This window comes from Python bivittatus, unplaced genomic scaffold, assembly GCF_059951505.1.
Source record: "Python bivittatus isolate LINGU-HERP-01145 unplaced genomic scaffold, Pbiv_v1 ctg000220_np1212, whole genome shotgun sequence".
Classification (NCBI taxonomy): Eukaryota; Metazoa; Chordata; class Lepidosauria; order Squamata; family Pythonidae; genus Python; species Python bivittatus.
The window spans coordinates 39,779,072-39,796,802 of NW_028277048.1; the positions used below are offsets into that span (position 1 = coordinate 39,779,072).

At 41.0% G+C, this 17,731-nt stretch overlaps 1 protein-coding gene across 8 annotated transcripts in view; it reads left to right on the forward strand.

Annotated features, from left to right (window-relative positions):
• The first annotated feature begins 1,094 nt into the window (after positions 1-1,094).
• Positions 1,095-17,731, forward strand: part of TBC1D16 (TBC1 domain family member 16) — a 61,092-nt gene continuing 44,455 nt past the window's right edge. For 4 of the 8 annotated variants that reach the window (XR_015795748.1, XM_088138389.1, XM_088138392.1 and 1 more), the window contains exons 1-2: positions 1,095-1,228; positions 16,584-16,827. Coding sequence is in view for 5 of the 8 variants with exons in the window: in XM_088138389.1 (XP_087994515.1) it covers positions 16,647-16,827 (181 nt within the window). In the remaining 3 variants the exon portion in view is untranslated. Of the gene's footprint in view, positions 1,229-9,137; positions 9,220-10,488; positions 10,637-16,583; positions 16,828-16,895; positions 16,916-17,731 lie in introns of those variants that run through there. The other 4 variants (XM_088138390.1, XM_025163497.2, XM_088138395.1 and 1 more) reach the window with 4 other exon arrangements.

The window sequence follows — 17,731 nt, forward strand, 5'->3', positions numbered from 1 at the left end:
TTAGTGGCAGAATAATATGTGAAGAATTGCAGTCCAATATATTTCAACAGGCTATTCTATTACTTTTGAGAGACTTATCAAAGAGTTAAGTTGAAATATGAACACTTGCACATTAATTGAAAGGGCTGTAGCTCAGTTGTAGACCATTTATTCAGTACTATATGTGTCAGTCCTAGTTCACTTCTTGGCATTTCAAAGTAGGCTTGTGAAAGACTCCTGATTAAAGCTAGCAGACTGAGCTTGATTGATGGATGTCTGAATCTTAATACTGTGTTGACACACGTTTAACTGATTCCTAAATTCATGTTTGGGGTTCATACAATATGTTGAGCCTTAAACTAACCAAACAAGTCGGATTCACACAAGTTATATTCACAAAAAACCCTGCTAAACAAAGTTACAGTATTATTATCCAAGCTTAGCATGTTGCATGAGTGCATCTGCTGAACACAGCCAGTACCGCATTAGGCAAATCCCTATCTTCCCATTTCCAAAGTAGGGATTAGATTCAAGCAAGATTTGCAACACATTAATAATTTATGAGCAATGCAGCTATTAATTCCAAATGTGCATGTTATTTGTTTTAGCAAAAGCTTGGAATGTGAATGACACTGGACAATATTTGAAATATTGTTGTATGCTGTTGGTAGAAAGAGAAAACAATAGCAAGGCTTCCTTATTTATTTCAATTCATGAAGCAGGTTTGCAGACATTTTGCATAAGTTCTTAAATGCTGTGAACTAAAATGAAATCTCATAATGTGAATATCTCTAATGTAATTTAGAGCATGTAATAATTAAGAACAGCCTTTTGTTAACACTTCTTAATCCGTTTTTCAGATCACCTTTAGTGCAATTAGTTAAGATGCATAATGGGTCAGTGCTGGGAATGAAAAAAGGCTCCAACGCCAGGGAATCATTTTGGCAGCGCAATTTTGGAAGGCGCCTGTTCTCCCTCCAAAGGCTGGGGAACAGCTGAGCAGAATGGGGCTTGCGTTGCGCAGTAAAAGCACGTTGTGAACAAGTGCAGTAAGAACGGCTCACGCCCGACTTACGTTCCCGCTTGCTCCACCTCCAAACCCTGAGCGGATCCGGCAAGAGTAGAATAAAGGCAGGGTTAAGCAGATCGAGTTGGGTGTGACCACGTTTGGCCTCGCCTACTCTCCCTGCAAATCCTCTCGCGCGGCACTGATCTAGGGGGAGGCAGTGGCGACTGCGGTGGCCTCTGGGTGAGAACTTGTCCCGCTGGGCGTCGGGGTGGGGTGGGCGAGGCTGCTCTCGGGGTGGGGGCATGGATGTGGGTATCTCCGTCCTTGGTGGCAAAGGCCAGGTGGAAAGTTCTGGCGTTTGGGGAGCAGGGTGGACCTTGGGGTGGGGTCTTCGCTGAGGCCCTGTGGCGCGGGAGAGGGCTGCTTAGCGTGGGCTGCGTGGAACGTGCTGCTGCGCGGGGGAGACGGGGCCCTCTGGGCTGCCTTGGGGGCAGGGCATTCTGGCGGAGTTCACCTGCTCGGGTCATACGGGGCAGTGCTGTGAAGGGGGAATGGATCGGAAGGGGTCTTGCGCTCTCGGTGGCTGTAGGATGTGGTCTGGCCCGGGGCACGGTTGACGATTGTGCGTGCGCGGTGGGGGGAATTGCTGCACCAGGGAATGAGGCAGGGGTAGCGGTGGGCAGGACAGGAGACTAAAGATTAACCCGAGGAACTCTGTTGCCGCGGGAGAACGGCACGGCTGCTCAGGTATTTGAAAGCTGCGGTCCTTTAGTGATTTTGGCTAACGTCTCACCCGGAGAAGAAAAAGATCATTGTTCTGTATATATCTGCATGATGATGGCTATATCGGGGCACGCTTTACTTCACTTCTTATACATACGTCCTTTGGTTCTTGGGTCTCTTTGAGGGGCATTTTGAAGATACCTCCTAACTATTGTAGTCAGCAAAAGGAATGAGTGAGAGTACTACACACTACATTTTCCCAGGTTAGCATCCTGGGCTGCATTCTTATTTGGAAAATGTCCTGAATGGATGAATAAAAATATTCCAGTTTATCAGGCATAATATATAAGACAAGCCATTTGATTAGAGAAAAACTGTTAATTGGAGAGGATTTTCTGCCTGCCCCCTCCCCCTGCTTGGATATAATGGTGAAAATGGAACTGTTCCCAGTTGTTTGGTAGGATATAGCTGATACCAGCTTGTAAAAAAGATGTATGGCTTGAGGCGAATAGCCTGTTTTTTTGTTTTGTTTTTACAACAGATGATTTCTGTGTTTCATGTTCTGCTTATTTTAAAATCTTTAATTGTTGACTCAGTGAAGGAAATGGAAAACCCTGATGAAAATAAAGAATCTGGAAGTGCAGTAGCAGCCCATTAATCTTGTGAGGTGTTGGGCGTGTCAGGGCCTCTTAATTGCATGCACGCTTAACTCTGCATAGGATCAAGTTGTTAAGGAGCAGTGTGCTCTGTTCACTTCTTAATTTATAGAGATGCTGCCAGCAGTGAAAGAGGTTGCATGTTTCCCATCCTCCATCTCCCCCACCCGAAACCAATGAATAATTCATATTGGCTCAGTGGTGGTCATAAAGTATGGATCTCATATCATATATGGTCTGTCCTTTGAATTCCTGCCAAAATGCAGTTCATCCTTAGTCTCAGAATATACCTGTTTATTGTGTTTACATTTTATTAAACTCCCATTCTTTTTGTCTCAATTTTTTTCCTTTCAGTTATTCTACACAGTTTCTTCATACTCCTAAACTATTCTGTTTAAATGGACAAATAACCGAAGCATGTCATTGCATTGTTTCAGACTTCGTTATTCTTGTGCCAGTGATGTGTGTCTGATGGGGAAAAATGGCACTTTCACCATGTGCATTTTCTCTTCAAAGGCATTTCCTTTAGAAAAAGGAATCTCCCAAGGGGATGGATTTAGTACATATCAGGAGGAACATGGCACTTGGAATCATAGTCTGTCTGCATAAAGTAATAGCTTTCTAAGAAGCTATTACTTTAGCGAATTACAAAGCTTGTTAATGTAGAGGGCCAGAGAGACTTTCAGTGGTGGGACTAGAGTAGAACACATTGACTGGATTCAATATGGGGCAGTGTTTTTACTGTTCTAACAATGTCTCAGGTAGCTGGCCAGTCTTGTCTGGATTTGGAAGCTGAGCAGGTTTAGGTCTGGTTATTAGTTAGATGGAAGACCACCCTGGAATTACAGAGTAAAGGCTTTACTTATTTTATTGGTGGGTTATAATGAAAGTATATAATGCACTGCAATATAATATACTGAATTCACATATGGCACTAAGATTCAAACCAAGGAAGCCATGTTATGGCTTAGCACAATATGTGAACCAGCCTATCACAGGTGTCTCACAGAAGCCATTATGACTTAATGTGCACCATGATGATATAGCCCAAATGACATAAATCATGTAATATGTGTCAGTTATTTGATGTGTCTGATGCAAATGACTCTCCCCTCTCCCCAGACACCTATGTAGTTACTAACCCGTCATAAGATTAAGTTGTTAACTAAGTGCTTTGGGACAATTTTAGGAAGCTCTTTAAAACAGGTGATATGTTCTCTAAAGTTACAGAAAAAGAAAGAAGTCCTGGAGCAGAAGGATATTCAAAACAAGTGTGGCAAGTTATACTTGAAGGGAATGTTTGAAATACTGGATCAAATCACTGTGGCTTGTGTGTCAGGAGAAAAAGGCAAACAGCATAGTTTTGGTTTAGGCAGTAATTTAAAAAATGCCTTCCAGTACGGAAATGTGCAAAATCAGGGGAAGTAAATTGTGGCTGCATGTTTGAAGCGGGCCTTTGCAGAGACCATGAATTTGGAACATGGGACAATCTGCCTCTGTTGAAATTTGGCTCTGGGACAGCACCTTCAAGGGCCAAGACTCAGTTAAGGCTGTAGTGCTGATTATTGCATGAGCTCCAGATTAAAGCAGCCTGTCTCAGTTTGCACCCCAGCCAGAGATCAAAGTGAGATGCTGCCTTAATGGATAGGATATAATAATAGCAACAAATCAACAGCAACAGCAGAAGAGAAGAGAAAGAACTGGAGAAAATCACAAAATACAAAGACCTGCAAATAGAAGTAGAACAACTGTGGCAAAAGAAAGCAAAGGTAGTACTGATAGTAATAGGTGCCTTGGGTGCAATCCCAAAACATCTGGAACACCACTTGAACACCATCAGCACTGACAAAATCACCATCAGTCAGTTGCAAAAGGCAGCTTTACTTGGAACAGCTTACATCCTGTGACCATACTTTTAAAAACATCAAACAACAACTTCTGTCTATCCCAGGTCCTTGGGAAAGACTCAATAGGTGATTAAAAATGCCAAATCCAGTCTAAACGTCTGGCTGACTGTGCGACCAACAATAATTTATTAAACTTGTAGCCGCCCAACTCTAAACAACTCTGGGAAGCTCACAACAATCAAATTACAATTAAAAAAATAAAGAAAAAAAGGTGGCAAGCGTGATGAAGTAAGGGGTCTTATTCTCTCTTGCCAAAGATGTGGGTGAAGAGCCGGGTCTTCACAGCTTTTCTAATCAACAGCAGAGGAGGGGGCTATCTTGTTCTCAGGGGAACCTCATTCCAAAGGGCAGGCTCTGCTACAGAGAGGGCATGCTTCCAGGGTCCCGATAGATGACATTTAATCAAAGGAACCCGGACTCGAAGGAACCTGGAGTGCACCAACCTTGCAGGATCAAATCAGCCAGGCAGATGTTATGGGAGACAGGTGGTCTCTCAAATAACAAGGCCCTATGCCTTTTAGTGCTTTATAGGTAACAACCAGCACCTTGAATCACACCCAGAAGCAAATTGACAACCAGTGTACCTTGCAAAGCAGTGGTGTTACTGCTTGCGCTGCTGTGTTCTGAACCAGTTGAAGTTTCTGGGTGGTCTTCAAGGGCATCCCCAGGTAGAAAGCATTGAGTAGTCAAGCCGCGAGGTGACTAGGATATGAGTGAGTGACTGAAGGGCTCCCCGATACAGGAAATGGTGCAACTGATGCACCAGATGGAGTTGTGCAAAGGCCTTCCTAGCCACAGCTGACACCTGCTCTTTGAGCAGGAACTGTGAGTCCAGGAAGACCCCCAGATTGCGTACCAACCTTGGAGGGGGAACTGCAGTCCCATCCAAGGTCAAAGATGGAATATCCATAGATCTGGCTAGTTCAAACAGCCACTTGGTCTTGGTAGGATTGAGTCAGTGATGGTTCCTCCCCATCCAAACGTACAGTTTCCAGGCACTGGGACAGAACCTTGAAAGCCTCATTTGGCTGGCCCAGGGTCAAAAGATACAGTTGGGTATCATCAGCATACTGATGATTCTGAACCCCAGACTGGGGAATGACCTCACCCAGCAGTTTTATGTAGATGTTGAAAAGGAGGGGGAGAGAGTAGAATCCTGCAGCACCCCACACAGGAGGGGGCTAGGGACTGATCTCTCCCCCCCCCCAACTAACACTGATTGGAACCAGCCCTGGAGAAAGGAAAAGAACTACTGTTAAACAGTGCCCCCAATCCCCAACTCACGAAACTGGCTCAGAAGGATACCGTGTTGACAGTATCGAAAGCTGCTGAGAGATCAGGGAACACAAGGAGTGATGTACCATAACCCTCCTGGCTCCTCCACAGGTCATCAACAAGCGTGACCAAGGCTGTCTCAGTACTGAATCATGGCCTGAAACCCCAACTGAAATGGGTCTAAATAATCTGTTTCCTCCAGGGTTCTCCTCAGCTACAGGCTGATCACTTTCTCAACAATCTTCCCCATAAAAGGAAGTTTGGAGACTAGTCGGTAGTTGTCAAAAAAAAATTGGGTCCAAGGACGATCTCTTGAGGAGGGGCACACCACCGCCTTTTGAAGGCATGAGATGAGCAGACTTATCAATTGGAGCTAAAAAAAAAAAGCACACCGGCAGTCCACAGTCTATTTTTAGGTAGAGGTTATGTGTCATTGGGGTCAAGGAGAGAAATTCAGACACTGAGAAACTGTCTAAGCCAAGGTTAGCTGCAGTTCTAGGAAGGGACCCAACAGATGTTTGTTTGTTTATTTGATTTTTCTCCCATCTTTATTTTTGGCCAACTCAAGGCAGCGTACATACCTAATGCTCCCTCCTATTTTTCTGACAGCAACAACCCTGGGAGAGAGTGACTGGCCTAGAGTCACCCATCTGGCTTTCATGCCTAGGGGAGAACTCACAGTCTCCCATTTCCTAGCCCAGCACCTTAGCCACTATACCAAGCTGACTCTTTCAGAGTTTCGAAGTCATGGGCATTTTCGGGGAGGAGGGGGCAAGTAGTATGAAACATGTCTTGATGTCATTGTGCAGATATTCAGATTACATAAGTCACAATACTTGTGCAATGACATCATGATGCACATGACATCATTGTGGCTTGTACTGGACACCTGTGTTCAAATACCTATATTCATATACTGTGCTAAGCTATAATATACGGGTAGTCCTCACTTAACAGTGGTAATTGGGACTGGAATTTCCATTGCTAAGGGATTTATTCTTTAAGTGAGGACCTCACATGACTGTGACTTGTGACTTCCTGCTGGCTTCCATCAAGCAAAGTCAATGGGGAAGCTGGCAGAAGTCACAAGTCCCGGGTAGCTCGCAAGCAGCTCGGCAGGTGGGTGAGTGCTATGGAGTATGGCTGGGTGGGGGAGGGTGCTGTGCATATGTGCATACTTGGGCTATGAACTGCAGGAGGGGGGTTGTTGTGGGCAGGTGTGTACCACAGCGTACGAGATCCCTGGGATCTCATACTCTGTAGCAGGCTCCGTGGGAGAAAAAGTGGGAGCAACTTGCAACCTTCCCTGCCAGCTACCCATTGACTTTGTTTGTAAGAATTCGGCAAGGAAGGTTGCAGATGGCAATCACATGACCACAGGACACTGCAACTGTCATAAGCGCAAGCCGGTTGCCAAGCACCTGAATTGTGATCACATGATTGCAGAGGTGCTGCAACAGCTGCAACTCTGAGGACCGGTCACAAATACCACTCATTCAATGCCATCGCAACTTCAAATGGTCGCTGAACAAGTAGTCATTAAACAAGGACTACCTGTAGTTTGATTTTGGCTTGGTGTGTTTTATGAATTACTGCTACTGTAGTTAGTCACTAGTGTAGGTTTTTCAATAAACTGGTTAAAACAAGTGATTCTTCACCCTGTGTGTAAAGCTAACCATTATATGCATAAGGTTTGGTTGTATATATCTATGATTCAGTAGGCTATCTTCAAACTGAGAATGGGTGGACTCAGAAAGACTCACAAATATTTAGACTGAAAAATAGATTGCATACATTCATACAGCCCTGCAGAAAAATGAAACTCTGGTTTATATCCCTGTGAGTTTTATCCCACCTGAACTCTATAGCTCAAAGAAATCTTTCCAAATCACACATCTTGCTAAGACAATAATTTTAATTATACTTTATTGAACCAGCAGTTGTCTTCTAATTCACATGTAAAGGTGTACAGCTGTAAAGGTGGATTTGCACATCATGCTAAGTTAAACCAAATACTTCTCATTCCACGAGGAGATCCCTGTTAGTTCGTGGTAGCCAAAAATCAAGAGGAGTCTGGTAGCACTTTTTCAGCTAACAAATTTTATGAAAATATATAAGTTTTTGGGAGCTACGGTTCCTTTCTCATTTGCATGCAATGGCTAAACTGATGTAGGATTTAAGCTAGGGTTGGGGGGAAAGGTTGATTATGCAGGTTACTGGTGAGACAGATTACCTTATCAAGTAACAATGGTAATGTGTTAAAAACCTATTAGGTTTGATTCCTGAGATAGGTTAAAACCCTTTGATGTATGTGAGTTCAATATTTTGTTCAATTGTGCCAGTCAAGTTTTTTTTTTCCTAAAACGGCTACTGTACTGTATTTTGAAATCTATAATGGAGCATCCTGGGAGGTTAAGTGCTCTGATATTACTTTGTCCTTGTTTTGAATCCTGTTGTCATCTTGTGTCTATTATTTTTTTGCATGAAATTTGGTCTGACCCTGTTTGCCTTACATGGAATCCAGAGGCACGTTGCTGGCAGATAATGGCATATATTGCATTAGAGGAAGAGCAGATGAAGGCACCTCTAATTCTTGCAGGAGGTTGTTTGGCTTGTGATTGTGCTGTTGACATAGATGTGGGGACCTTTAAGATGGGAACCAGATCCTACAACAACCCTAGATGTTGCTCTGCTCCACAATGGCTTCCTAACACATTACAGTTGTTAATTAATAAGGTACTTGTAATCTTTCTCACACATAACCTGCACCAGCATACCTGTTCTAATTTATTAGTTTAAAAAGTTGCTACCACGCTCCTCCTGATTTCAGCTAAACCAGGTGAACCATAATATGGTTTAGCATTATGTGTGAACCAGGCCATTCTGTCAGTTGGGGAAACCTCCAAGAAAGTCCTGTGTATGAGAGGAGAATATGTCCCATAGGGTACACTTGTGGCCTGTGATAGTAACTAGATGTTTGGGCCATGTTGCTCCCCTGCTCCCCCCAAATATGCGATTCAGAATGTACCCCAGAAGCCTTACAACTGCACATAATAATGGTGGCTTCTCACCTTCTCCTGGAACCGTTTGAAAACCACTGTGTTAAGGAATGCAGTAGGTTTCTCAAGCAGTGCATACATTGTGATGGCATTTTCTGGGCCAAATAACAAAAGCTTAGAGTTGGAGAGAAATGCAGTTCCTGCATAAGAGGAGAAGTCTGCCCATAGCAGGAAGTTTGCTTTGCAGAGCAAATATTGATAAGCTCTTCTTAAGTAACAGCTGCATAGACTTCAGTGAAATTGTTTGCAAGAACTTAGTTTCTTCCTTGAAAGTTTCATTATTATTTTTAATATTATTTGGAGTATAAGATTCTCAGTTATGAAGTGCTCAGGCTTGTCAGAATAATTATCATTCCTTGTATGCCTGGTTGATAGTATACATCTTCTGTAGATCTCTTTCCAAGAAGCAGAATCCTCTTATGGAAGTACTGTTAAACTTATGGTGTACTTGTGTCACATGACAGCTGCTAAATCTGGAGTGTAGTTATCTGGCTTTGGGAAAACTTCAGAGGACTGTCTAGTATCTTCAAAGCACTCATTGATATCTGCTATAAAGAAAGCATCTTCGGATGACAGGTTCAAACTTTTTCCTTTTGTTAGAATTCTGGCAGGTATAATTTGGTTTTCCTTCTGTAATTTTACTTGTTGCCTACTCCATTGTGGCTCATTCTCTATAGCCTTTGTAGAAAATTACATTGACTTCCATGTGGTCACCTCGAGGGAGCCTTTACTTTTTTAGTTGCTGTTTTATATTATACAGTATAGATTTTGTGGCTTAAATGGCAGCTACAAGAAATCTTTAAGGCCTTATTTTGATAAGATGCATTTTAAATAAAGTAAGATTATCGATAGTAGTCCTTGAATGTTTAAGGGTTTTTTTTTTAGTATGGAAGTGCTAAAGTGCTAGTGGTTGGCTGTTTAGGTTGCTGCAATTATACCAGAAGTTGAACAGTTTTTTAATGAATGAAGCCCATTGACTTAAGTTCATAAAGCTTGCTAAGCCTAAACCAAACAAATCCCATTATGACTCAAAGTGATGTGTGAACTCAAAAATCCCACATACTTGCTAGGGCTGGCTGCTTGATCCATATTTATTGCTGAGCATTATCACTGTTACAGTTCTTAGATAGTCAAGCTCAATCAAATCCGTTTCCCTCCTGGGAATATGTTCTTAGGACTTCTGCCCTGCTATGGCAGTTCCCATTGAATAGCTCTAATGATACAGCCTAAACCCCTGCTTTGTCTCTCAGCCCAGTTTAACTCACAAAGTGGTGAAGAAAAATGGAGGAAGAAATGCTGCATTCTCTGCCTTGAGATCCTGGAGATAAGGTGGCCTATAAATCTAACAAATAGAGTTGTTCAAGAAAACTGCAAAATCAGTTTATGTATTAAAATTTGGTATAAGCTGCTATCCAATGTTTTATTCCTCCTACCTTTCTGTTATCCCGTTTTTAACATTTTAATTCCTGCTGTTTCTTTATTTGAGAGTATGGTTCTAGGAAAGAGTTTTGCATATTTTCTCAAGAGCATTTGTAATTCTTTTGCCTCTTGGGCCCCGCATCTTTTATACCTTTCACCAAGTTATGCAAATATTTAGTGCTTTTCTGTAAAGAGCTGGTTTCTGCCTTTCATGGCTATTGTTGGGTCCTCATAGCTGTGCCAAGCCTTCAGTCAGAAATCATGCTTTCAGCCAAGCCATTATCAAAAAGCATTCCTCCATAGTTTCCACTGATAAGGAGAAATGGTGCAATTGGAGCAAGTGAAGATTGGTGGCAGAAAACTTGCCAATAGGATGTTGCCCTGTGGCCTTTTGTTCTAGAGGGAAGGGCTTCTTGAAAATAATGTGCTGTCTAAAGTACTTCTGTATTAATGAGAACGTGATCAGGTCAGCTGGCAACTAACTTCTCTTGGGCTGTGTGCTGAGAAGTCTTGGGTTTGGTCCATGAAATAGCTAATGGCTGGATTAGCTGCTGGCTGTGGTTGAGCTGTTCAGGGACAGCAGTTGCCATGTGGAAGAAAATGAATAAGGTGTGCATAATATTTGTTAAAGTAGCAGCTGGAATGTTTTGAATCAGATATCCTTATATGTAGAAGGAGTGTTGGAAGGACCATGTGGGTTAATGTGCAGGATGAGCTGCTTCTATTTTGGAGGATCTGGATTCCAAATCTAGAACGTTAGAAATATATAATTTAGATTATGAGCTTGAAGTAGGTTTTCCTCAATGTTCCTTAAAGGAATCTTCTGTTTCTACCTTGTAACTATGTTTACTTAAATAATTCCCATGGATTCAGAGAAGTGTGCATACAATTGCACTTATTGCCTGGACTCTATAATATTGGGACTGCTTTACTCATTGCCTAAAGTAGGGTGTTCTTCTACAAGATTCAGGCATAGCACATGTTTTCATTGCTGTCAAGATATATGTCCCCCCAAACTTATGAATGCTGCTGCTATGCTACATACATAAGCAGCACATCTGAACCTTGAGGCTTGAAGGTTCACACATTATTGCCATGAGCACTCCAGTAGCCATAAGAAGAAACGTGCCATGGAAATATGCTGAAGAGACTGCCTAATGCAGAGTCGGACCCCTGGTTTATATCTTTACCTAGGTATTGCTTCTCTACTCTATCGAAGTAACCCTCAAGCTTCCAGATACCAGTCTTTCCCCAAGCCCACTTACAGTTATCAGAAATCAATGACGATATGGCCAGTCTTCTGTAGTTATGGTATATCTATGTCAATATTTTATCTTAAATTATTGTCTGAAGCAATGAGTATTTTTTTCTTTTGATTAAAGCTAAAATTTATTGTATGTTGCAGTACATAATCATACATAAAATCTATTGTATGTACAATATGTTAAAGCTAAAATCTATGTATATTATATGTTGTGTGTATGCTGCACAAATAACAAAAGATTACACAGTTTAACATGAGGACACAGTCCTTTCAGTGACAAATTTTTACATCAAGGTCTGTGAAGGAGCCCCTTGCCAAATCTGTCTGAAATACGCAATAGATGGTGAAGAGGAAAACAGAATTTTCCTTCTTGGACAACTGAAATGGCATGTTTCTATGTTCTTCCTTTAAACTTTTTCTAAGTCATTTGTTTACTTAGTAATTCCTGTCTTATATTCGACTAAAATTGAAGAACAGATAAGCTGAGAGAACATCCTTTTCCCATCTAAAGTGTAAAATATCCTTCTGTCAAGCATCTTCATCCATTTCTGAGATGAGCTACATAGATAACATGATGCCTCCAACTTCTGGAATATCTGTCCATTGCTTTTTACAAGGGACTATCAATTTCCTTCCAGGTCAGGATAGCTAAAGAATGAATAAAGTACGTAGAGGTTTAACATCCTATATTTTATTAGCCTTTCCTGTTTTTATTGATAAAGATGTCAGGCAAAAAATGTGAGGAATGTAGGCTGTTTCCTCCCAAGCTGTCTGGTAGCTTCTTTTTCTCAGAACACTTTTTTGTCTATAGTTTGGCCTGTGTAAAGCAACTGCTTTTTTTTTTTTTTTGCATGTATTATCAATTTAATTCAATAATATTTTCCTCTAACTAAAATTGTAATAGCTCTCTGTACCTTCCTTAGTCCTAGTATAAAACACCCAATTACTGTTAAGTCTTTTGTTGTAAGAGAGCCATTGAGCAATATCTTTTGTAGGTACAGTGACCAGCAAAAATCCCATGTGTGATCATACCATGGATTTATAATATATTGCAGGATTGTTTCAGCTTTGTTCTCTTCCTAATAATTTGTAGCATTTGCTTTACGACAAGAGGAACATTTAACTATCAATGCTCCAAGATCCTTTCCTGATTGCTCAGAACCAGCCCAGGTGTCATTTATTTAAATTCATATGAGAAACCTGAGTTTTATTGTTGATACTGTCCAGTTTGCCCTTATTTACACAACTACATTTGCCATTTTAAGGTTCATTTATCCAGTTTGGAGAGGTTTTTTGCTTTTTTTTTTTTTTTTGCTTTTACTACCTTGAAAAGCTTGGTGTCATTAGCAAACTACCCTTCTGACTTTCAGAAAGTCTGTGAAAACTTGGTTGTTCTATTGAGCCTTGGGGGCAAGGTTGCTTTTTTCCACAGCTGAATTAGAGTACAATGTCACCATCCTTGAGCTGGCAGAAAACTATATTGGTATGAAATTTGTGGTTGATCCTTGTTCTACCTCTATTGCTTCTGTTCATGGTCATCTGACCTTGCCTCTGGTGTAACATGTGGCAAAACATCACACATTTTACACATCTTGAGACTACTTTTGGATGCTGTTGTGATAAGAGGGAAAAACTACTTTAGGAGCAGCTAAGAGTGACTTAAACGTGTCTTACTTGTGTGCTGTGGATGAGATGAAGACAGTGTCATGGGGATCTAACAGAAACAAGATGTCAGGGCAAATTTTTGCAGTGCATGGTTAGTTACTAGTGAGGAATAGCCCATCATATCTCATGGTTTGTGAAGTTTGCTCAGGTGCTTTTGATGAGGATTTTTTCTTGAAAGTTTGAATATACAATGTTTGTTGGAGCCCCCATATTTACATGCTGGTTGACCTCTTAAAAAAAGAATCTAGAAAGACTTCTGCAGAAGTCATATTGAGTTACTTCTAATAAGGCCCCACCTTTTATATGTTCACTTCATTATTTCATTATATTTTCCAGAATGCACCTGTAATGGTTTTTAAGCTAATCAGCCTACAATTTCTTGGTCCTTAAAAAAAATGAATTACATTGTGTATTCCTAGTCCTGACAAACAATTGCGAAACTTAAGAACTAATTGCATACTTTCATTAATAATTTATTGTTGGAGTGACTTTATGAGTAGCAGTGGAACTGGTTTTCTATCTGAATGAATGGGATGTTATTTTCTTAAATGTCCTGGAGAAAAATCTCTTGATTTTCAAAAGCTTTATTTCTGAAGTCAGTAAGAGCTAAAGATACATGGGGAAAAAGAGATAGGTGGTTGCTGCTTTCTGCTCCTTAAAGAAATAGCTAGGAAACATAAATTCATGTCCAACTGTCCATTTTTTCCTCTCCACATCTTTCATCCAGAGTAATGTTTCCATTGCATTTCTTTGTGGATGCCTTAATTGTACTTCATCTTTGTCTGATGAGCCTCTCAGCAGAAGTATGAGTATCTCAGTATTGTCTGCCATGATAAAAACTGTATAGCTTAAAAAAAAATCAATCCTGGTGTGTTGATAATGTTTTAAAAGGTCTCGTGTAATTAGTTCATGTTTACTTGGATCAAACATAAAGAGATGTTCTTTTTTTCTACTATCTGTTCTTATTCTGTTTGATGAAAGTGCTAAACATTCATTCAAAGGAAAATACATTTTTAGATAAATTGTTCTGAGGGGAGTATGATATTCTTTCACTTTTTTTACTTGTGGCCAAGTAAAGGACATCTGAATGTCCTTTCTTTCAATAGACACACTTCAGTCTGCATCCTCTATTACACGTCAATTAAATCCCAGTGGAATAGAACAGGAGAAAACTCCTCTCCTTATACTCTTTTAATACTTGTGCTCCTATCCCAGCTAAAGTTCTGTTCTTCAGAAACTGTTCCACAGAATTAGAAGGGACTTTGGAGGTCTTCTAGTCCAGCGCCCTCCCCCCTGCCCCACGTGTGCCCAGGCAGGTTTCTTCATACCATCCCAGACAAATGGCTGTCCAACCTTTGCTTGGAACCTCCTGTGATGGAGCGCCATGACTCTAGAAGGCAGGCTGTTCCATTGCTTCCATTCAATTTCTTTGCCCATACATTCAATGGAGAATTTTGAAACTCATTTCAAATAACACTCTGGTTCTGACAACCAGAATGGCAAGTACTCTCTCTGTTACCTGAAATTTTAGGCTTGGTTATTAGCATTTTAAAAAGGCGATATTAGCATTTTTAACACAGCAGTCTCGGCCTCTTTTCTAACTTTAGGAAAATATGTTTTTCTTCTGGACCAAGATTATTTCTTTTGGTATAGGAGAACTTGCCTTTTCAGCAACTAAACAATAGAAAGCATATTCTGAAAAGTCCTTGAATATACTTGCAAGTTTTAAGGATACAAACCCGGCTAGGAAAGAGAGTGATGTAACTCATAACTTTGCCACTAGTGAAATGTTATCTGTAATCAGTGTTTTCTATTGTTCAATTCTCATGTGTAATTTATTATTTGATTACTTGCTTTCTGAAGTATCACATATACAGAATGTACGTATCATTTGTTTCTGCACCCTATAAAAAGACTTGACCCCCCCCCTTAATATATGCTTTTTGCTTTGCTTAATGATGCTAATTGGGACTGGAAACTGTCGTTAAGCAACACGTTTGTAACTCGAAAAAACACATGACTGCGCCACTTAGCGATGGCAGTTGCCATCATTAAGCAAGGATCGTGCATGTTGTTAAGCAAGGACTTCATGAGACTGCGACTAGCAACTTCTTTCCAGCTTCCCCACTGACTTTGCTTGCTGGAAGCTGGCAGGGAAGGTCGCAAATCGCAACTGTGGGGAAGCTGCAATGGCTGAAAGTACGAGGACCAGTTATAACTACCACTCATTCAGTCCCTTCATGAGTTCAAATGGTTGCTGAATGAGCGGTTGTTAAACAAGGACCACCACCTGCATTGCTTTGTTGATTTGAGGGGAGGTATTGCTGGCAGTGCCTCTCTCTTTGTCCACATGTACCGCCTTCCTTCACTCCTGCACAAAGTACAGGATATTCCTTGTAGCTGTTAGTCATAGCTCCGTTCTCTCGAGCTTGCTTTCCCATGAATTATTTAGAGGGACAGGCACACAATAAGGCTTAATTAAAGCCAGTATTTTTCTCTCTTTGTCCTTTTCTTGTATCTTCTGGTTGCCATGCTTAAAGCAAAAAACTTGCTGCTCTGGCCCTTACGGGAATGCCTTGACTGGTATGCCCAAATGTTACCATTGCTTTAAAGGCCATGGAAATTAGAAGAGGTTAGGCTGGCTCTTTCTTGAACAAACAAGGAATGCTGTGTGCCTGCAGGAGGCAACTTTTCCTTCCACTTGTTTTTCTGGTAGAGCAGGAGTCAATTCATACCTTCTGCGGGTGATGGCAGGCGTGTGCTATTTCAGCCCTCTGTTCAAGAGGAGTAATGCTTACAAAGCTTTGTTGCTATGCTACAGTAGTGACTGCAGAGTCCCAGGGTTGCATCCTTGTGCTGATCGTTAAAGGTACCCTGTCTATTTGACAGCACTTCCCCAACTTCATTCAATAAAGCACCAAAGCAGATAAATAACAGATGCACATGTGTTTACCGTCAGCATCTTTTTGAGCTAAAATTAACTCTTCATCAGGGCTATTTGTTTCAGACACAGCTCTGTTCCAGCATCTGAAGGCATTTCTTTTGCCTGCTTTTTTCTTTCTTATATGATTAGCTTGTGAGAGGATTTTATATATTTCCCAAATTAGTCTGGGTCTTTGCATCTCAGCTCAACTGCAGGATAAAGTAAGTCTAGTGTCAAAAGTAGCACTAAAAATCTGAGGTTAAAGCCATACATATAGAAGTGAACCAGTATTTTGTTTACCAATGCTTGAATGAGAAAAATGGGTTTTAATAGTGTACAGTCCAGAACAATGGCAGGTCTAATACCTTGTAGGAAGGTAAAACCTGTGGCAAATTCACAAAAGCTAATGAATTCAATGTGTCATAAACTTTGGCGAACATTTGTCAAGTATAAGAGGTCACCTAAAGTTGTAAATAGAAGTTGTATTTGTGTTATGAAGACTTGACTTTAATCTTGAGGGTTTTTTTACCAAGTTTTATTAGTGTTAGTGAGACCATAAAGATGAGACAGCTTCTTAGACCACCCCAACCAGGGTACTTCATTTGGATGAAGAGAGGAGCTATGTGTCTTTCTGTTGTTACCTGTTCATTGTATATGTTCTAATGTGTGTCTGTGTGGTTTTGTTTTTTTTTTCCCCTGGGCAGACCTTACTCTCTGAATTAGGCGCTTGACTGAAGCTGATAGAGAATGGAAACATTTCCTTGGCAATGTCTCTGGGAAGACTCCTCCGTCGTGCCTCTTCCAAAGCATCTGATCTCCTGACCTTAAATGCAAGCAGCAGCTGTGGTGGTTCGTCTTCCATCTTGGATGGAGAGATTATCTATTCCAAGAACAATGTTTGTGTCCACCCCCCTGAGATGCTGCAAGGTGTTGCGGAACATCACCCAGGTGAGGACAGGTGGCAAATGTCAGGAAGACTCTGTAGGATTGTGTGCACAGCAGAATCTCCGAAACCCTCTTCAGGCATCCAGCGCTTGTAAGTGTGGAGGGAACTGGGGACATGCACTTCAGTCTTGTCCTACTCCACCCTGACCTCCCTCTGTGATCAGCGACATTCAAGATGGATGTAACTGCATTAGACTACATACAGTAGCCGTTCTCCTGGGGATTGGAGTATTGTACCCATGTCAAGTTCAATATGGTTGCAACTCCTTTTTCAAGCTTTCCCTGTCAACATGGACTGTCAGGAATGGAGTGTTCACATCTCTCCCTCCATACTTACATTTTTTTTAAATGCTCAAAGACAGCTTCAGCTATTTGCTTACCTTTCCCTTACTACTTATTCCACCTCTCACCCTGTATACCTTCAGCTGGAAACTCCTTTGTTTATGGATCCAGTGGGAGTGACTAAATCTTGCTAGCCAGGTAGTGTAGCTCAGCTGTTACTTTGTCGTGGGCACCTCCTTGCAAACACCTTGTCTAAGTTTCCTAGTAAAATATCTCCTTCCCTTTGTATTTTTGTAACTTGAGTATGTGGTGGCATATGCCGTATTAGAACTTCTAAAACAAAAACCTCATTTTAGGATTAAATTACATTTGATTTGGAGGATCCAGAATTAGATTGTGCAATGTTTGTTTTGCTTTCATAAGCTTTAACACAAAGAAGAATCTTTTCAGGCAGCAAGCACCATTATGTGATTTTGCAAGCATCAGAAAAATATAAAGATAATGAATTTTTTATACATGTATAATACCCATTCTGCTATTCACTTTGCAGCATTATGCAAACTGAACAAAAAAAGCAAGGCTCTATTTTTTAATTAGATTAAAATTAAATTAAAATGGTCAACAT